Source organism: Pseudophryne corroboree, chromosome 6 (assembly GCF_028390025.1).
Source record: "Pseudophryne corroboree isolate aPseCor3 chromosome 6, aPseCor3.hap2, whole genome shotgun sequence".
Classification (NCBI taxonomy): domain Eukaryota; kingdom Metazoa; phylum Chordata; class Amphibia; order Anura; family Myobatrachidae; genus Pseudophryne; species Pseudophryne corroboree.
Genome location: NC_086449.1, coordinates 569,927,119 through 569,949,742, shown reverse-complemented (window position 1 = coordinate 569,949,742; position 22,624 = coordinate 569,927,119). Strand labels below are relative to the sequence as shown.

At 43.1% G+C, this 22,624-nt stretch overlaps 1 protein-coding gene and 1 pseudogene across 9 annotated transcripts in view; both read left to right on the top strand.

Moving 5' to 3' along the window:
* Positions 1–22,624, top strand: part of MYBPC1 (myosin binding protein C1) — a 166,863-nt gene that overhangs the window by 47,933 nt on the left and 96,306 nt on the right. For all 9 annotated transcript variants that reach the window (XM_063927818.1, XM_063927817.1, XM_063927825.1 and 6 more), the window contains exon 3: positions 300–347. In XM_063927818.1, the coding sequence (XP_063783888.1) occupies positions 300–347 (48 nt within the window). The remainder of the gene's footprint in view (positions 1–299; positions 348–22,624) is intronic.
* Positions 13,891–14,008, top strand: LOC134939142 (5S ribosomal RNA; annotated as a pseudogene).

Below are 22,624 nucleotides of genomic sequence, written 5' to 3'. Positions count from 1 at the left end.
CCAAAAGTGGTACAAATAAGCAAAAAACACCTACCATCTACAGTAAGGCCTTTAACTGCTGGCATTATTACTGCTGGTAAATTATTATTGGGCAATATTGTTATATTACTAAGCAGCGGCGGCGGCAGTCCCTGGGCTGTAGTGCAGAGGGCTAGTTTCACAGAAGTCTGGGGGCGTTCTTAATAGGAGAGCGAAGCCTAACTCTGCGAGCAGCTTTGCAAATGCAATCCCTGCTGAATTAGACCCTTAACCCATGATCTGTAAATAACAACTGTATATGTCTTATTTTTGTGTTACAGATGGAAAACGTAAGGAGAGCAATGCACTTCCTCCAGCAGCGGCCGCAGGTCAGTGCATGTGATATTTGTTTTGTTTTATTAAACTTCAGATTTTGGTTTCTCTAAGCAGATTTTCATTCATAATGATAATTACAGAAAACAAGCTGGTAAAGGTTACATGCAATACATTGTATCGTTTCCGCATGACTCATCCTAATGCAGGAGATATCTCCGATATAACCTCTCGTTAGATAGCCATTTCTGCATGATTTCTAGTTAAAAATGTCCTGATAAATAGGCACCATAGAATGAATGGTGTACACTGCTCACAGAATGGACTGAGGCCCTCATTCCGAGTTGTTCGCTCGGTATTTTTCATCGCATCGCAGTGAAAATCCGCTTAGTACGCATGCGCAATGTTCGCACTGCGACTGCGCCAAGTAACTTTACTATGAAGAAAGTATTTTTACTCACGGCTTTTTCTTCGCTCCGGCGATCGTAATGTGATTGACAGGAAATGGGTGTTACTGGGCGGAAACACGGCGTTTCAGGGGCGTGTGGCTGAAAACGCTACCGTTTCCGGAAAAAACACAGGAGTGGCCGGGGAAACGGTGGGAGTGCCTGGGCGAACGCTGGGTGTGTTTGTGACGTCAACCAGGAACGACAAGCACTGAAATGATCGCACAGGCAGAGTAAGTCTGGAGCTACTCTGAAACTGCTAAGTAGTTAGTAATCGCAATATTGCGAATACATCGGTCGCAATTTTAAGAAGCTAAGATTCACTCCCAGTAGGCGGCGGCTTAGCGTGTGTAACTCTGCTAAATTCGCCTTGCGACCGATCAACTCGGAATGAGGGCCTGAATACAATGTTTATAGAAGGATTCAGTATGTTTTGCCGGCTGCGGGATTCCAGCGGCCAGGAGACCGCCGATTTGCAGGCTTGCTTCGCTCACCACCTTCGGTCGCCACAAGTTATATTCCCCCTCGGGTGTTAGCGTGGACCACCACCCGAGTGGGGATTCCACCAGGTATTGGGATTCCGGCGTCGGAATCCTAACAGCCGGGATCCTGACAGTCGGCAAATTGATTGCCTCCTTCATAGAATACACATAATACATTGCATGTAGAATGGAATGAAAAAGGCACATTCTAAATCTTTTCAGTGGCTAGATTAATAAATCTTCACATTTATTTACATATTATGCATGTAGCGTATAATAAAGATTACTTTTTATTAAGGAAGCTTGTGAAATTCCTATGGTGATAGAACAACCTGGGGGATGTATCTAGTATTGCAATTTAATTGCGGTGCATCCTGGGTAAAATCACTTGCATATCGTAATTTCTATCTCCAGTATTCAGGATCACATACCCACCAGGACAGCTCTTCTGATACAAAGCTATCCCGGTAATGAGAAGACTTATGGGTGTATGACCTGGGAGCCCTAATGCGTATACACAGCCATCAGCCTGCACATTAGACTTTTATTGGAAATGTAATTATTCAATGCCTATCGGGCTCAAGCTCTGGAAAGTTCTGCTTACTGGAGCTGGCTGAATGCACATTTCTCTGATATTTCCTGTGGATCGTTTTCATACTTAGAATTGTCCTTATGTAGTGCAGTAAACTTCCAAAAATGGCGATTATCTGAGGTTTAACTACATCCTTTTACTTTATACATGACACCACATGGTTGGAAGTCACAGGATTACTAAAAGACATGATACATAATATGGATGGAGAGTTGACCACACGTCTATTATGCGGATGTATCGTGTGTTTTTTCTGTACTGCACTTGCTCCCCAGCCAAGTGTACGCAATTACAGGCGATGCTAAGTAGTACACAACAAAGACACATCCCCACAAAAGGGGCGTAACTGGGCATTTGTACGTAGGCAATGTTTAGAGAAGGTATGTACAGGGCTTGTCACCTGAATGGCGTGTCTACGTGTAGATACACATGTTTTCAGGTGGCTCTTTTCTACCAAGAATAGGGCTGGTGCAGGTGCTCACTGATGATGATGATGATGATGGTGGCTATAAAACTAAGCATACAAATAGGTAGCACAAGCACACTGCACACGGGCGAATATACACATTTAGGGGGAAATTCTGAGTTGATCGCAGCAGGAATTTTGTTAGAAGTTGGGCAAAACCATGTGCACTGCAGGGGGGGCAGATATAACATGTGCAGAGAGAGTTGGATTTGGGTGGGGTGTGTTCAATATGCAATCTAAATTACAGTGTCAAAATAAAGCAGCCAGTATTTACCCTGCACAGAAACAATATAACCCACCCAAATCTAACTCTTTCTGCACATGTTATATCTGCCCCCCCTGCTGTGCACATGGTTTTGCCCAATTGCTAACAAAATTCCTGCTGCGATCAACTCAGAATTACCCCCTTAGGGCCTAATTTAGCGGCTTTGAATTACCATCCGATTTGAAAGGGAATCACGCAGGAGACTTCTCAGTAGAAGAGATGCCTCCTGCATGTAGCTGCGACCCCAGCACTGTGACTGAGGTCACAAGCTGGGATCCAACATCACAATCATCAGTCACGATGTTCATGCAGACAGCCAGCTGAGTAAGCTGGGGTCTGCAAGGCCAGGAAGTCTGTGTGATGACAATCAGGAATCTGTGAGCGGCAGGTCTTCTGCGTCCACAGGCGTTTCTATAATGGGTGCAGTGTGTGCTGTGCACATGGGCCCCTAGGTCCGGTGGGCCAACACCGAACACACTGCACGCATATAGTATACTTACCCCTCCAGAGTCCCATGGCGGCGGCCCTGCAATCCAGGCACAAATCACTTTAAAAAATGTCCGCCACTGCCATTTCCGAGTGATTTGCACATGCACACTGAAGATGTCCCCGGGAACAAGGTGCAGGCGCCATGTTCCCGGAGACCTGTGCATGCGCAGTAGACTCCGGTATTATGCCAGAGTCTACTAGCTGCCGGAGAGGAGGGGGCCCGCAATGGAGGCTGTGCGAGGGTCCACTCCTCTCTTAAAAAAAATGCCCCTGCCTGTGTCCATCTCTTAATCAGGCCCTTAGTTCCATGATATTGTTGCCTGGTCCAAGTGAGATATATGATGACTTCCAAATGTGACATGTCTTGCAGATAATCATTCTTAGAGGTATGGCAGTAAAAAGAATACTCTAATAATATTCGTGTTATATCTCAGAATACTACAACCGCACAGAGATCAGTTATTTCTTGTATTAGAGATGTTCTATTTACCATCAATGCTACTATTTCTGCTAAAATTGTGCTACTTTCACAAGAAACCTGTCCGATACTTGTCCCAAAATATGAAATAGTTTAATAGTCATTTACAATTGTTTGACCATGTGAAGTTGAGTAAAGTTTTTTTCCCCCCCCCATAAATTTTCAGTTTCACAAACTCGTTGTTTTAGCTGTTGCTAGTTTGAGTCCCTGTAATGATCAGGATGCAATGACTGAATTTAAGGGGTTATTCAGAGTACATCTGCGTTCATCTCTGCACATGCTGGGGGCCACCCAGCATAGGGCAAGGCGTCCCTGCATGTGTGAGGCCACCTCCTGATGAGTCCGCAGTCTAATTGTGGACACATTGGATCTAAGGTTGACCCCTGGCATCGGCAATTTTTTTTACCCGAAAACGATCCTGCCCCCGTTTACCCGGTACCTCCCCCGCAAATCTGTAATGCCACCCCCACAACGCCCGTCACTGACACTCACATTGCAGTCTCCATCAGGGATGGGACCGCAATGTATGTGGCTATACAGCCGCTGCGCGGCCACTGCACATGCGTGGTTTGCTGTCACCAGCAAACTGTGCTGCGTCCCGGGGATGTGGACAGGCCTGAATGACCCCCATAGTGTTGTTGAGCAATAACAAAAAATGAATACCACTTGGCTGAGGACGACATGTGATGAATAAAGGTGGAGCCGTGGATATAGGTTATCTAAACTTTAGTAAGACATTTGACACTGTTCCACATCACAGACTGCTAAATAAACTCAAAAGCTTGGGATTGGATACTAAGATTGTTGAATGGATAAGAGCTTGGTTGCAGGTTAGAAAACAGAGAGTTGTAGTAAATGGAGTGCGTTCATAGGAGGGAAATGTTACCAGTGGAGTATCCAAGGGATCTGTACTTGGACCAGTGCTTTTTAATATCTTTATTGGTGACATTGCAAATGGCACTAAAGGGAAAGTATGCCTTTATACAGATGACACAAAGGTATGCAACAGGGTGGACACACCAGGAGGGGTAAAACAAATGAATGAGTATATAGGTAGACTAGAAGAATGGTCACGAGTGTGACAATTACAGTTTAATGCCAAAAAATGCAAAATCTTGCACTTGGGTCTCAAAAATCCAAAAGCTAAATGTAGTATTAATGGCACTATACTGGAAACTACTGAGGAGGAAAGGGATCTAGGAGTCACTATTTCAGGTAACTTAAAGGCAGGTAAGCAATGTAACAAAGCAATGAGGAAGGCTAGCCAGATGCTTGGCTGCATTGGGAGAGTAATCAGCAGCAGCAAGAAAGAAGTATTGTAACAATGTCACTGTATAGGTCATTGGTACGGCCTCATCTAGAATACTGTGTTCAATTCTGAAGACCATATCTTCAAAAGGATATTAATACATTAGAGACTGTACAAAAAGGGCAACTAAAATGGTGCATGGCCAACACCACATGTCTTACCCAGAAAGACTACGAAATCTCAATATGTATAGTTTGGAGCAGAGAAGGGAAAGGGGGGACATGATAGAAAATTTTAAATATATCAAGGGTCTTAACAAAGTCCAGGAGGGAAACATTCTTCAAATGAAGAGAAGCAAAAGGAAGACAAGGACATGCACTGAGACTGGAGGGAGGTATCTTTAGGGGAAATCTGAGGAAAAATTACTTCACAGAAAGGGTAGTGGAGAAGTGGAATAGCCTCCCATCAGAGGTGGTAGAGGTCAAGACAGTAGAGTAATTTAAACATGCATGGGGTAGACATAAGGATATCCTTACAAAGAAAAAAGGCTCAAATTAGGTTTGAGGTGAAAATATGGTAAAACAAGGGGCAGACTAGATGGGCCAAGTGGTTCTTTTATGCCGTCAAATTCTTAGTTTCTACAGTATGTTTCTATGTTTCTATGGCTAACAGACTTTTAACCTCTTTGCTAGAATGATAAGTTTTGTCCCAGTTTCAACATTCCTATTTTCTTGACTTTTTGTTTACTGATTTCAAACATTTACTGCTCATCATATAGTAACAGGGATTTCTTGCTGACTATAGAAATTTCCCCAACTATTTGTAACACACAGTGGAAAAGAGATATTTCTGAATGCTTTCTTCTAGTGTCTAATGGTCACTAACTATCCAGTGTAGGAAGTAGATATAAACAAACATGACATCTCTATTCCAGCTGTCCCTTCCTCTCCAGGGTTCTTCCTTCTCTTACAATAAAGATTCCCATTTCGCAAAACAATGCTGACCAAGGTACCAGCAAGGAATACTAAAAAGTATGGTATCAGTTTGACTGAGAAGTTATTTTGGAAAGAAGATCATTGTCCTCCTGTAGTAGTCCTGATGAGTTTTAATTATGAGTATTTAGTGTGTGCTGATTAAATTGTAATGGGTATTTAAAGGACAGAACTCAGTGGTCATATTATGTTCCATAGAGCAATTGGAACATAATATTCTTTTTTTCATGTTACATAAATATAACGGCATACAATCACATGACCCATATTTAGGTTTGTTCCTCAATGGTATTCATTACCTTTAGTTAAATAGCAGTGGCATGTAGTTGGCATCCCAACGGACTGTCTGTTAAAACAAAGGGGTATATATACCAAAGTGCGGGTTTGCAAAACTGGAGATGTTGCCCATAGCAACCAATCATAATCTACTTATCATTTGTCTAGCACCCCATTTTCTAACACCTCCAGACATCTCTCAGAACCCCATTCTTTGTAACCCCCAGCCGTCTCTGACACCCCAATCATTCTCTGATGCCCCCAGCCATCTCCCAGCACCCCATTCTCTGACACCTCCCAGCCATCTCTCAGCACCCCATTCTCCGATACCCTGAGCCATCTCTCAGCACCCCAATCTGTGACACCCCAACCCACTCTGACACCCCAGTCATACCCTGACACCCTCAGCCATCTTTCAGCACCCAATTATCTGCCACCAGCAGTCAACCCTGACACCCCAGTCATACCCTGATACCCTGAGCCATCTCTCAGCACCCATTCCCTGACACCCTGAGCCATCTCTCGGCATACCATTCTCTGACACCCCCAGCCATGTCTCAGCGTGAAAATGGTGGTCTTGTAACACTAGGGGATATTTTCACATAATAGATGCAAGGTCACGTCCCCGTTCTTGTCATGTGGGTGTAGAAGGTGGGGATTCCCTGCACTTCCCAAGTTGCTGGGCTGCCTCATGTCTCTCTCTCTCTCTCTCTCTCTCCTGTTTAGGTCCACCTCTGCTCTGCTGTGGACCACTCATTAGTATAGCATGGGTGCTGTGAGACAAATGGAGGAGCCATGCTATGAGATCCTCAGAGAGGTGGAGGGGCTATGTTAAGAAAATATTTCCCTAGTTGGTAGTACAGCTTTAATCTAGAAGTAGCTAAATATGTGGATGACCAGAGTTCCTAGAAAACTACTGCATTAGCGCTTCTATGAACAGCATTGTTGGATAATTGGTATGTTAACAAACCCCACACAGTATCATTCATAATGATTTTATATTAAACACCTGTTAGATTTTCTGCAATAGTAGATAAAATAAAAATTTAGCACCACATGCCTACAGGTAACACATGAAGCAAGCATAGTAATCCCATCTGAGAAATGGCAGAGACATGAAAGCATTTCTGTTGGTGTAATCCAATTGACAGTTGTCTTAATATAGAGGAGAATCCACTGATTAATCAATTTAGCTCACTGTTTGATGTGTCAGGTTCTTGGACCCAGACACTTAAAATGTAAAAAGGACAGTTTTGCCATGAATACATGGAATAATGAAAATCTGGAAGATTAAAAAATATAATAATAAATTATTGGCTAGATGCATCATTGCTTGGAGAGTGATAAAATGGAGAAAGAAGAAGTGCCAGCCAATCAGCTCCTAACTGCCCTGTCACATGCTGTGTTTGAAAACTGTCAGTTAGGAGCTGATTGGCTGGTACTTTTTCACTCTCCATTTTATCACTTTCCAAGCGATGATGCATCTATATGTCTAATTAAAGTCTGAACTAGCCCAAGTCTATGTCTAGCAGTAAATTATTATTGTTATTATTATTATTATTATTATTATTATTATTATTATTAAATGCTCCCTTTAGTCTTAAGCACCTAGCACTACATAAATGAGAGAGTCTGGAATGTATGAGTGAAAGGTGGAGACCTCGTAGACTGGTGATAAACGTGCTCATTCCTAGCACAGCACACCAGTCGGCATATCACTGACCACGTTATGCTGGGAAGGTGTTTATGCCAAAATATATCAGGCTACTGCTTTATAAAAGTGATGACTAGTTAGTATTAAACATCTACTAAAAATGTAATCTTTCTACAACACTATATTATGCAGAGATTGAGAGAGTAAAACGTAATATCCTAATGCATCAGTGCTGAATAGGACAAATTAAAATATAACTAAAGTTATCAATAATTTTTGTCAAATGATGGTTTAAGAAAATAAATAGGAAATATGTGGATATATTTCTCGGGTTGGGTATGTGTGACCGGCGGTCAGGAGACTGCCGGTCACAATACCAATGGCGGGATCCCGGCATTTAGATGCCCGGTGGGGGGGGGGGGGGGGGGGGAGCGCCGAAGGTTCTATACCTGCTCTATGGGTGTTGTGGACATCCACGAGTGGGAATAGTCCTTGATGTTCGGAATGCTGACCGTCAGGATAGTGAGGGTCCGGGATGTAGGTGCCGGTTTTGTGGTCCCATAACTACACCCCGATATTTCTATTTATCTGCATCGTTACAAGGAGTCATCCAGATAAATATTTTTGCTAGTCTTTTTTCAATGTTTAATTGTACTGGGTTTCTGTGAGATATCTACAGTCAACATCTGTTCTCACTATACTAAAAGTTAGTTTATTGCCAGTACTGTATTTTACTCCACAATCTTGATAATGGTGAAAAAAAAGTACAACCATCAAATTAATGACTATTGAAAATGCTACCACACATCGCCGATAGGAAGTTTACACTTTTTTTTTTATAAATAGGTAAGTATCACGGAAATGTAATCCTGATTTTGCTACAAATGCAGCATCACAAACAGAATTACAGGTTGTGTGGGATACAGAGTAGAATTTTTTTTTTGTGAATTAAAAGCAAATCTCTACAGTGACCATACTGACCATATTGGCATAGAGACTTAGGTGGTCATTCCGAGTTGATCGCTAGCTGCATTGAGGCTAAAAAATGGCCGTTCTGCGCATGCGTATGCGATGCAATGCGCACGCGCGACGTCATTTTACAACAAATGATGTCGTTTCACACAGGTTCTAGCGACGCTTTTCAGTCGCACTGGTGGCCGCAGAGTGATTGACATGAAGTGGGCGTTTCTGGGTGGCAACTGACCGTTTTCAGGGAGTGTTCGGAAAAACGCAGGCGTGGCAGAAAAAACACAGGCATGACTGGGCGAACGCAGGGCGTGTTTGTGATGTCAAAACAGGAACTGAACAGTCTGAAGTAATCGCAAGCGCTGAGTAGGTTTCGAACTACTCTGAAACTGCACAAAAAAATATTGTAGCCGCTCTGCGATCCTTTCGTTTGCACTTCTGCTACGCTAAAATACACTCCCAGTGGGAGGCAGCAAAGCCTCTGCACGGCTGCTAAAAACTGCTAGCGAGCTAAAAACTCGGATTGACCACCTTACTGCAATACAGCATAGAAAAGATTCCAGAGCACAGATGTGACAAATCATCAACAGAGCAAGTGACCTCTGATCCCATACTGCCCATGTGTAATTGCAGAAAGAGATCACTGACTTGCCATCTAGCAATAGATCACTTTTATCAGTGCTATATTCAGAGCCAGCCCTAATCAATTTGATGTCCTAGGCAAGATATTGGCTGGTGCCCCCTAGCACCGCTGCTTGTTTAGCCTCTGACCCAGCACCCATCTTCCATCACAGCTCCCATCGAGCATCAGAGATCACAGCAGCAACGAGCAACACCCATCACCCCTCACCAATAGCAATCTTCATCCACAGAGCCGTAACAAGACATTTTGGTGCCCTGTGCCAGCAAGAGCATTGAGGTCCTCACCACACATATTTTAAATATGGACAGCGCATGCCCCCAAAAAGAGGTTTAACCTTGCTGGGAAGGGCCATGTCCACACAATATGGCCAGTTCAAATTATGCCACACAGTAGTGCAACTGAATTCACTTTACATAACACAATAGTGTCCCTTATTCACAATACGTCACACAGAAGCAGGGCTGTTTCTAGACAATTTGGCTCCCAGTGTGAGATTCAAAAATGCGACCCCCCCCATTGACATAAAAAAAATGCGCCACCCCTAGATATAAAAAATGAAAATGCGCTCCCAGCAAAGAGGCGTGGCCTTGCAAAAATTGGCGTGGTCTCGCTTAAAATGGGTGTGGTCTCGTCTGAAAAGACTACCTTAAACCCCAGTTTTTGACCCTGTACCAACAGATCACGGCCACCTCAGGGAAAAAAATAAATGCCACCATATTAAGCCCCACACAGTAATGCCCTCTGCACCATATTATGCCACACACCGCAATGCCCTTGATACATTATGCCCTACAGTAAAGCTTCTAATTACTTTTAAATTACATTTTCGTTGCCAAGGCTTTCACGCACTGGGTGTCATGCTGGTTGCCAGGGATTTCATGCTCTGGGATCTATGTTGGTTGCCAGGGGTTTCATGCTCTGGGATCCATGCTGGTTGCCAGGGGTTTCATGTTCTGGGATGGGTGTTATGATCATTGCCAAGGCTGTGTAATGCCAGTTTCCAGGGCTGTGTATTGCTAGTTTGCAGGGCTGTGTAGTGCTCTTTGGGCTGCACAGTATAATTCAGTGCTAGCACCAAATGCTGCAACTGACAGCCTGGATATAGTGGGTACTCTGGTGCCATTTTTTTTTTTCTTTAACATAATTTTTTATTGAAGCAATATATGCAAAACATACATAAACGTACGTCATATTTCAAATCATTGGTAGAAGGGTATTTTATAAAAACAGAGCAAGGAAGAATACATTTGAGACCTTAAACAAGGGACACATCCATTATAAGCAATCAACAGCATCACATCTGCATGAAACAAGTCCCTGGAGACCATCTGTTCTACCGAACCAAAGTTCAGCTCAGTCGGTTGACCCAGACTTACACTTTCGAATATAAGAAAAAAAAAAAGAAAAAAAAGGAAAAGGTACCCGTACCTGATTTCCCCACCCACCTTCCCCCAGCACCCCGACCGTCAGTCACCTTTAAAGCACAATCGGCGGATCTCCCGCAGCCGTTCTAGTTAGAAACCATTCTGTGTTAGACAACGAGTCTTGGAGCTGTTTCCTAACCGTTATCGACAAGGTCGTTATATAACTCTCCCAAACTTCAAAGAAATTATGTATCTTAGTGTCTTTTTCCAGCAGGACGCTTATCCACTCCATCCTAAGGAGGTAGAATAGTTTGGCTTTAAATAATGATAGAGTAGGTGGATCCTTCGCTATCCACACCTGCAGAATTGCTTTTCTAGCCGCTAAACTAACTGCCAGTAGCAGTTTTTTACTGCCCAGAGAGAGGCGTTGATTCGGTGGTAGGATACCAAAGAGCGCCCACTCCGGAGACAACCTCCAATAGTTTACCAGATTGGCCGTCAAGTAGTTTCTTATCTGTGTCCAAAACTGTCTGATTATAGGACATGTCCATAGGCAGTGAAATATATCCGCCTGAGGAGTGCCACATTTCCAACATGCATGTGCATCAGCAAGTCCTATCAAGTGTCGCCTATGGGGTGACAAATAAGTCCTGTGTAAAATATTGAGAGACATTTCTTTATATCTAGAAGAGGGAAATAATTTGCAGGTTTTAACGTGCGCCGCCAGTAGGTCTGTAAGTTCAACGTCTGGGAGACAAACCTTCCAAGACATAATCCCTCCCAGTCCCCTCGAGTAGTCTAGGGCGTTTCGAAAGTACCCATATGCAGTCGAAATTGCCTTCCTAACCTTAGGGGTTTGTTTCAGCATTTTATCCAACGGATTATCCCAATCCCCAGGTGAAAAACATCCTATAGTGGATGAAACATAATGTTGAGCCAAAAGAACTCTGGTGCCATTTTTACATTCCATTTTAAATCAGTAGCTCAGATTGATTGAAACCTAGTTGATATTTTACACAAGCAGGAGCTAAGAAACTTAAAAAGAAGGGGTGTATTAATGAAACAGTGAAAAGGGTGAAGAAGTGAGCCAGTGAAATCAGCATTGAAGTAATTATAATTTGCATACTATACAATTGTACGGAGCAGCTGATGGTATTAGCCAGTGCTTCCTCAGCCATTTACTTCACCGCACGTTCCTGCTATATATAATAAAAGGTAGAGGCTGATTGGTTGCTATGGGCAACTTATCCACAGGCTCACGTCTTCATTCTTTTCTCTACCAGATACATCCCCCCCCCCACGTATTCCCTACCGCACAGTCACACACTATGTTACTATGTTACTATATTGGGGCTCAGTTAGCTTAGGCTGAGTACATTTGAGCATTTACTGCATGTTCTTAAAGCATATTAAACACAAATTGATGCAGATAAACCAAAAATAATGGGGCAGCAGATTGGTAAGTGAGCATACACAAGATAATTTCCACATACACCACGCCAATCATTAGATCGGTCAGCAGATCTGCCAGAAAAGTCAATCAATCAGCCAAGTGTGTACCCACAAAACTCTAAGCCAGGGCCAGCTCTAGGTCTACTACACCTATACTAGTAAACTGTTTATATCACACCCCCTCTACACACACACACACACACACACACACACACACACACACACACACACACACACACACTATTAGCAGCCTTGCACATAATGCCCATAGTAATGCCCCTTACACATAATGGGGGTGATTCCGACCCGTTCGCACGCAGCAGTTTGTCGCTGCGGTGCGAACGGTTCCAGAATGCGCATGCGCAGCATCGTTGCCCGGTGATGGGGATCGCTGGGTTACGACACGGATTACGAAGAAAGCGGTTGCAGCGGCGGGCGCAAGAAGATTGACAGAAAGAAGGCGTTCCTGGGCGTCACCAGACCGTTGGCGGACGTTTTCGGGGAGTGGTGGAGAAAACGCAGGAGTGGTCAGAAGAACGGAGGGCGGATGTCTGACATCAAAGCCGGGACCTGCATCGCTGGAGCCGTCGCACAGGCTAAGTAGGTCTAGGGCTAGTCTTCTTTTACACAAAACTTTTTTAGCTTAGCAGGGATGCACAAGTGTTCGCAGCCCTGCTAAGCTAAAATACACTCCCCCATAGGCGTGGACTAGTTGATCGCACTAGCAGCAAAAAGTTGCTGGCTGCGATCAACTCGGAATGACCACCCATGTCCACAGTAGTGCCAGATACACCTAATGTTCCCAGTATAGTGCCAGATACAGATAATGCCCCGAGTAGTGCCAAATACACATATTGATCCTAGTATAGTGCTAGATAAACATAATGCCCCCAGTATAGTGCCAGTACACATAATGCCCTCAGTAGTGCCAGATACACATAATGCCCCCAGTATAGTGCCAGATACATATAATGTCTCCAGTATAGTGTTAGTACACATAATGCCCTCAGTAGTGCCAGATACACATAATGCCCCCAGTAAAGTGCCAGATACATATAATGTCTCCAGTATAGTGCCAGGTACACATAATGCCCCCAGTACTTCCAGATACATATAATGTCCCCAGTATAGTGCTAGATACACATAATGCCCCAGTAGTACCAGTTACACATAATGCCTCTAGTATAGGAAAATTGGTTTTCCTTCTATAAATTGGCTGATACCTTTTTATTTTTATTTATTTATTTATTTATTCATGTACTGCTCACTTTTTGTTTGACATGCCAGTGCTTTTTTTTACATAAGACTCATCTGTATAGTATTCTTGTTTAAACTATTAATCCGTAACTAGCCCTGAGTTTGTTGGGCACCAATTGTCTCCAATTTTTAGTGATCCATTATATCACTTCACAGTGCTTTACAGCCAGCTTTGAGCCTTGTGGATATTATTTAACTCATGACTAATAACGAATACCAGGATTTGGGTTCATGATTTCTTGATTCCTTGGAACAATAACAGTCCAAATATCATTCATTTTCTGCTTCATATATTTCAACTATTTAATTTACTCTATGTTTCGCAATTTCTACACTCTCTCATCTGGTTGACAGTTACTCTGGCTGGGACATTACGCTCTAACCAGTGAACATCATACTGTCACAACAGGCAGCAGAAGTGTTTTTTCTACACTCTCTCATCTGGAAAAACATTTTCAGGCCATTTCTAGTTCTGATTTATGTTGAGTACAGAAAGCAGAAGTGGCCCCTTCTCCTCCTTCAATAACGGCCCATGGCCATACTATCCTGAATACGCCCGATCTTGTCCGATCTCGGAAGCTAAGCAGGTAAGGCCTAGTCAGTACTAGGAAGGGAAACCTCCTGAGAATATGAGGTGCAGTGGGCCATTTTCCAAGGAGATTATTACTATCTTTCCTATTCTTTCTGAACTGATCTACAGCTCAATCTGAGACTATATCTGTATTTTCAGAATTTGCCTATTATTGTAGTCGGAGAAACCATATCCAAAGCATGTACAGTACTTAATTGGATACCCATAATCGTAAGTCATATGTTGGTATCCTGTATAATTCCATCTCTTTGATATTTTCACCTCTTAATTATCTTGAACCTCATTTGCTAAAAAGGTAATCAAGTTTCAAACATTATTCTAAGATTTATAAGTTTTAATTCACATTCAAAATACAAATGATAACAAATGAGTGCTCCCAAACAAGGTTCTTTTGTCTTTTTCCTTCTTTTTCAATTGTAGTCTAATCTAAAAAATTCCAGGGAGCACCACCAATCATAAGCAGTTTAGGATTCATTTGGTAACTGCTTGCATATTGGTTATTTCATGATCATATTCAATTAATTTAGTACTTTAAAGATTTATTTAGACTAGTGCGGACCCACACAAAATATTCTTGCACAGACCCCAGTATAGTGCCAGATACACATAACGCCCCCAGTATAGTGTCAGTTACACATGATGCCCCCAGTATAGTGCCAGATACACATAATGCCCCCTGTAGTGGCAGGTAGACATAATGCCCCCAGTATAGTGCCACATATACATACTGCCCCAAATAGTGTCAGATACACATGCATAATGCCCCCAGTTGTGCTGCTTACACAAACTGCCCCCAGTACTTCCAGATACACATAATGCCCGCAGTAGTGCTGTTTACACAAACTGCCCCCAATAGTGCTCACCGCCACTGCTGCTGTTAGGCTCTGTTGCTGCTGGCTTCCATATCCAAGGGGAGGAGAGCGCAGCGCGTGCCTCTCCTGCCCCTCAGCAAGTCTGGTCACCCATTTACGGCAGGCATCTCAAATATTGTGTGTTCATGAGACAATCGAAGCTTGCGGTCTGGTAGCCAATCAGGAGGCGCCATTGCCAGTCTGCGAGCTCTGATTAGCTGACGGCCGGCTGCACATTTAAAATTGCCGTGCACCCTTAAAAACCTGGCGTCCTGTTTGACCGCCTTTGTCAAACGTAACTAAAGACGATACTGTACTAAGCAGCAGGGAAGTAGAAGGTTTCGTCTCTACCTTTATCTCACATTGTTACAAAGTATGCTCATCATGTGAGCCAAGCTTTAAAGCCTACAATGTTGTCCCCCAAAACACATACAGTATCAGAGACATCTCCAATTCTGTCTGACAATAATAATTACTTAAATGAGCATAACCCTGCTTGCACCTTGTGCAGGATTTTATTTGCAGGCTGCTTGTACATCCTGGTAATACATATCACCTTCAGCCTTGCATGAAATGTGATCTAGTGTCCAGCTTGGAAACATCACAGGCATTAGAGCAGCAATATCGGGGCTAATTCAGACCTGATCAATATCGGGGCTAATTCAGACCTGATCTAATTCAGACCTGATCGCTGCTGTGCGTTTTCACACAGCAGCGATCAGGTCTGAACTGCGCATGCGCAGGCACCGCAGTGCACCGGCGCATGCCAGACATCCGACGCTGTCTCAGTCCTGCGATCACCTCTGCCTGATTGACAGACAGAGGCATTCGCTGGGTGGGAGGGGGCGGGCCGGCGGCGTTTGGCCGGCGTTTTAGAGGTGCGGTCCAGGCAACGCAGGAGTGCCCGGACCATGCAGGCGGCGGCTGTGTGACCTTCACAACGATGGGTAGCTCCCTGCCAGCGCGCAGGAGCTGCAATGGTGAGGAGCTATTCTTCAAGTACAAAAGCATCGCCGCCGTGCAATGCTTTTGTACTTGTGCGACGGGGCAGGGCCTGACATGCGGGCGGACTAGCTGATCAGCTAATCAGGGAACCTGATTGTAGATGTGCTACATTTAGCACATCTACGATCAGGTCTGAATTAGGCCCATCATCCTTTGTCGATAGTGCATTATTTATTACAGAATTTTTTTTTAGAATTGGATTGTATTTCTGGCAATCAAAAATGTAATTTGGTGCTGTTGCTAACCCAGATTTATGAAATATCTGAAAATCATCCTTTGGACAATAGATAGAAAATTAGATAAATAGAAAAAAATTATATTGATTACTTTAATTTAATTTAATTTATTAACAGTTTCATATATAGTGCAGCATATTCCGTTGCACTTTACAATTAGAAAAACAGTAATAGAACAAAATTAGGTAAAAACAGACAGAGGTAGAAAGACCCTGCTTGCAAGCTTACAATCTATAGGGAAATAGGCATTGATACACAAGGATAGATGCTACCTATTGCATAATGGTCCACCACATTGCTAGGTTCTTAATGGGTTGTATGATATGATCACCCAGCTATGTTGGCCAAGGGTGAGGAGGGTGTTAGAGAAAAGAAAGACAAAATATGTGAGGTTATGTATACTGTACAGAGAGGATGTATTTAGATAGGGAAGAATTGAAGGTTATGTGGGTGGGTCTGGAATTTTATAGGCTTATCTGAAGAGAAGAGTTTTCAGGGAACGTTTAAAGGTTTGGAGACTAGAGGTGAGTCTTATTGTGCGTGGGAGGGCATTCCACAGAGTGGGTGAAGCCTGGATAAAATCCTCTAATTTTGAGTGGGAACAAGTAATATGTGTGGATGAGAGACGGAGATCTTGTGCAGAGTGGAGATGTCGGTGTGAATGGACGGTTCCGTACGAAAGCCCTCACCGGTTCGTGTCCCACCCCCAGTCACAGAATGGAGTTTTAGGTCACACTGGACATGGCCAATTAGGGGATTCCCGCTTACCATCAATAACTGCCTGTTACTGACTCCACCCACTGCGTAGTGGGCGGATACTACGCTGCCACCACCAGACTCCTTGTAGTTGTGGCATCTGGAACTACGGTTCTGCTCTGTATGCGTCAACACTCTGACTTACCACCCTTGTGTGGTCTTGACGAATCCCCAATCGTCGATTGCCTAAGCAATCCAGATGGAAAAAGGAGCTAGGTTTCGCCTAGCCCTGCAGATCACAAGATGAAGCGGTCGTCTTGAGGCAGAAGATATTTTATTTGCCAAAATAGTTCTGCAGAGTACTTCAGCAATACAGCAAGATGTTTACAGCAGAGTGAAACTGGTATAATACACCCTGGGGGCTCGCAGGCCTCCTCTTTTTATACAGTAAAACCACAATGCATCTCAGGGGGTAGTCTCCCCGCTGAGTCCTTTCCATCCAATCAGGATATCTTACAAAATATAAATAAATAAATTACATTTTAAAAGGATATAAGTGCATGAGCAATTTCCTCCTTCCTGTCACACACAAAGTTTAGTGTCATTTAAACTCCATTCCTTACCACCTGGTAGTTTACAATTCGCCTTTGATACATTTATCACATAGCTTCAAAATACGGTTTAAATTTGATTTCTCAAACAAATGTTCCTTATCCTTCCTGCATATACCATTCAGGATCCAATCAAGCCAGCTACATAAATAAACACAGGTTCCAAACCCATACTAATCCATACCACTTCACATATGGAATAAGGAAATTCCCTGTGATTAATGCCTTTGTCTAAGTAACTTACACTCCCATCCATTACCTGCTGTGCCCTGTCCGACATCAAAAGGTTTTGTCATTCACCAGATCTACTGGGAGAGGGCAATTAGTATCCCATTCCCTAGTCATAGAAGATAGGGGATCCTTATTCAGTCATATATATAGTAAGTTCATTTTTCCCTTTAAAATACATGTGAACACATCTTAAATATAAATACATTTAAACATGCAATCCTACAACTGTGCACAGAGCACTACATATGACATGTTAAAAAAAATAATTAAATATGAATTTACAGAACATGGCGTCAAGCACCAATTCGTTCATTTAAATGACGCTGGGCAGCTGAGGGTTAACCCCTTCAGCGCCGCGGCCGCCAGTACACATGTGGCTGGGGGATCTCCGGCCACACTCGGGTAAAGAGATTTTTTGAGATGAGTGAAGAGTTGTATGTATGTTGGTGCAGTTTGGTTAATAGCCCGTTGACGGTGGAAATGAGCACGTCAGGTGGAGTTAGAATTCTACCTCTAACACACCTGCCGAGGTCTCCCGTCGTGTCCACACGCACTGATCCATCTGATCCTCACCTGACGTGCTCATTTCCACCGTCAACGGTGGTGCTTTGTGCCGCTCCCGGCTAGACATCGATACCGGCGGCTTTGCTTTTCCGCCCTCCTCCCGCTGCTTAGCGTTTGTGGGCATTGCAGGACTTTGGCCGAGGACGCTCGGTTCCAATACCAGCCCACACAGAGAGGTAAAAACAGCACCTTTATTGAACACGGTGAGACTGACTAATTGAAATCTCTGGGAAGGCTGTAATTACCTATCAGCCATTATTTTTACCATCATTCAGTGACTGTGGACTTTTATCAAAGATTGTTCTTATATGCTGAAAGAGAGACTTCCTTATAGAGACCATCTAGGTGTGTCTATAGATTACTTGAATGTTTATCTAAATCTAGTCATTTTTTAATTGATTTTATGGTTAAATAAATTTACATTGTTTATAACGGCTCTCATCCGTTTATTTATTTTATTTTTCCTCCTGAGACACAGCGCAGCCGTTTTTTTGCTCTTTATCATATTCAAATGACTTGAGGCTGTAATTGCTGCCAAAGGTGCATCAACAAAGTATTGAGCAAAGGCTGTGAATACTTATGTACATGTGATTTCTTAGTTTTTTATTTTTAATAAATTTGCAAAAATCTAAAAAAAAACTTTTTTCACGTCATTATGGGGTATTCTGTGTAGAATTTTGAGGGAAAAAATGAATTTATTCCATCTTCGAATAAGGCTGTAACATAACAAAATGTGGAAAAAGTGAAGCGCTGTAAATACTTTCCGGATGCACTGTAAACTTACTGTAGCTGCTTCAGTAAACAGCACTGAAATACGTATCATGGTGACAGAAAACCGAGGGATTTGGTGCCATCAAAGGGAGTATTGAAAAGAAGATAGGTTAAGTAAGAGATGTAAAAGCACATGAGGGAAGAGGACCCTGCTCGTTAAAGCTTATGGAATACAGTTTATTTTCAATTGGTCTTGAATATTATATCACCCAGATGGCAGCCTTCATTTGTGATACACATTTGTAGTCAATTTCTGAAGTTTCGTATCACTTGACAGGTCAGCTCCGACCTTGTTGCTGTAATTTCTTGCTGAAGCTCACTTTCATGTGTCTGGCTACATTAACTAGCAGAATTTTCATTGCTGGGTGGAAAACAGTCCTCATCAGCTTCAAAAAAAGCCTCTACACAGCCAACGGGGCCATCTAAGAGCTGAGGTCTATGAACATCCACCAAGAACCATTAATGAACTGAAAGCTGCTATATGCCAAGAAATGACGATATCATATTCAAAACCAACTGCAAACAAATTGTATTCCATGCAGTTTTAGACTATGTACAAACATTTTGAATGGCATTTACCATAACTTTTTTGTTAACCTTTAAAATGTGGGAGTTTTTTTGGCTCACCCTGTATCTTTTTTGCATAATTAATTTTAACAGAAAAATTGTTTCAATAGGATTGCTAAAACAAAGTGACTGGTTTTTAGCAACAGGCCTCACAGCAATTGTAATTATCACTTGGCCCTAAAGAAACAAACTGGTCTGCATTCCAAACTACATTGCTGTGATACACTACTTACTAACAAAGGTAATAGAACACTTACTTGCTGATATCTCTGTTATTCCATGCCAGTGTTTGTGCCACCAAAAAATTTACGTACCTGCATGTTCACCCAGCTGGAAATACCATAAGGTGGTACAATTCAGGGTGTAGTCTAATAATTTTGCTTAGCTGTTCTTAGTAGTGATCACTTTAACTTTTGTGTGTCACCAAGTATATAGCTATTCATAGCAGGTCACTGCCTTGTACAGTCAAGGGTGGGCACTGCTCGGATCAGTCATGGCACTTCTGTGAAGGATTATTTTAGATGCATATGTTATAGAAAATTCAAATAAACAGTCATACCAACTTACAGGCAGCCCTGGTGTACATGCTTGGATTTAAGTGCACCAACATCATTTAGGGGTATTTTGTCAGTTTTGTGGGTCTGTCTGTAAGAGTAGTACCAAAAACTGTGTAGCCACGTATATAACACTTACAATTCAGTACAACCTTTTTTAAACCAATATATTTTCAATATCTATTTTTTAATACTAATATTTATTATTTTAAATTTGAACTACTATAAGGATATTATAAAAGCTATTTGTGCAGCTAATATTGCTGATGATGCACTAATATAAATGTAGAACAAAGCGCATGCTAGATAACAAATGCACCACATTATTTTTTAAACAATGATAATGTTTAATTCTTGCACCATACTCTTCCTCCTACACAGACAGCATCCCGGGACATACTGTAAAGTTGATTAATGTTATTGCTGTCTCCTCTGAGCAGTCAGACCAACCTCCAAGAGGAGAATGTTGTAGCCAGTTATTTTTATACTAGAATATTGGACCAACGTTCGCCGGGTTGTTAGCTGTTGTGCCTGGTAGTGTTTTTATTTTCCTCTATCTTCAACGCTTTTCACTCCCTGTCTTCTATTTCCCTTCCTCCCCTTCTCTCTTTCCTGAGTACAGTGGATCCTGGAGTAGAACAAACCCCAGCATGCCCAAACTTTTAAGAGTAAGGATACTTCTCTCCTTATAATAGATTCAGAAGAGAATAGAAGTGTGAGAAACCTGGCAGGGTATCTATGCAGTCTTCAGCTCCAGGGGAAATCAAGGTCCCAGCAAGCCCTGCCTGTTCACCCATTACTGGCTGTTCTGTGGTGCTGACAGGTCGATTGGGGGCCTGCTGGTCATGCTCTGTCCTCTTCTCCTCTGGTGCCTGAATCTGCTGATGCCATCTCCTGGTTAAACCTCTCCTTACCACCAGGGCTGTACTCTACAACTCACGCTGGAGCAGCTACTGCAGCCTTGTTGGGTAAACTAGTACATAAAATAGGATTTTAATTACCTATCGGTAAATCCTTTTCTCGTAGTCCGTAGAGGATACTGGGGTCCATTTAGTACCATGAGGAATAGACGGGTCCACTAGAAGCCATGGGCACTTTAAGAATTTGATAGTGTGGGCTGGCTTCTCCCTCTATGCCCCTCCTACCAGACTCAGTCTAGGAAACTGTGCCCGAGGAGACAGACATACTTTGATAGAAGGATTGATAAGGATAGTGGTGAAAATCCGAACCAGCACACACAGCAAGAGGAAAGCCAAGCTAACCAAACTTGAAACAGGGACAGCAACGGCTGAACCAACATTACTTAACCAAGTAACAGTGCAGGAAGAACAAAGCACCGGGCGGGCGCCCAGTATCCTCTGCAGACTACAAGAAAAGGATTTACCGGTATGTAATTAAAATCCTATTTTCTTTTACGTCCTAGAGGATACTGGGGTCTATTTAGTGCCATGGGGATGTACCAAAGTTCCCAAACCAGGTAATAGAGTGCTGAGGTTCCCGCAGAACTGGTTGACCAAACTGAAGGTCCTCAGAGGCCAAAGTATCGAACTTGTAGAACTTAGCAAACGTGTTCGAACCTGACCAAGTAGCCGCTCAGCTGAGTTGTAAAGCCGAGACACCCCGGGCAGCCACCCAGGAAGAACCCACCGACCTAGTAGAGTGGGCCTGTACAGATTTTGGACATGGCAAACCTGCCGTGGAATAAGCATGCTGAATAGTAAGCCTGATCCAGCATGCAATGGACTGCTTTGAAGCAGGACACCCAAGTTTATTAGGATCATAAAGAACAAACAGCGAGTCAGATTTTCTGTGATGAGCTGTTCACTTTACATACACCTTCAAAGCCCTCACAACATCCAAAGACTTTGAAGTAGCAGAGGTGTCGGTGACAACCGTAACCACAATAGGTTGATTGATGTGAAATGCGGACACCACTTTAGGAAGAAATTGGTGACGAGTTCTGAGTTCAGCTCTGTCCTCATGGAAAATTAAATAAGGACTTTTGTGAGACACCCCCAGCTCCGACACATGTCTTGCTGAAGCCAAGGCCAACAGTGTGATGGTCTTCCACGTAAGATATTTTATGTCCACCTCCTGTAACGGCTCATACCAGTCCGATTGGAGGAACTGCAGCACCACATTGAGATCCCAGGGTGCCGTGGGAGGCACAAAGGGAGGTTGGATGTGCAGAACACCTTTCAAGAACGTTTGGACCTCAGGGAGAGAAACCAATTGTTTCTGAAAGAAAATGGACAAGGACGAAATCTGAACTTTTATGGAGCCCAGATGCAGGCCCACATCCACGCCTGCCTGCAGAAAAAGCAGGAAATGTCCCAGATGAAATTCCACTGCAGAATAATTTCTGCTCTCACACCAAGAGACGTATTTCTTCCAAATATGATGGTAATGCTTAGACATTACCCTCTTCCTGGCTTGGATAATAGTCAGGATAACCTTGTTAGGGATCCCTCCCCTGGCTAGAATCAGCAGTTCAACTTCCATGCCATCAAACGTAGCCGTGGTAAGTCCTGAAAGATGAACAGACCCTATTGCAGAAGATCCTCGCGAAGAGGCAGAGGCCACG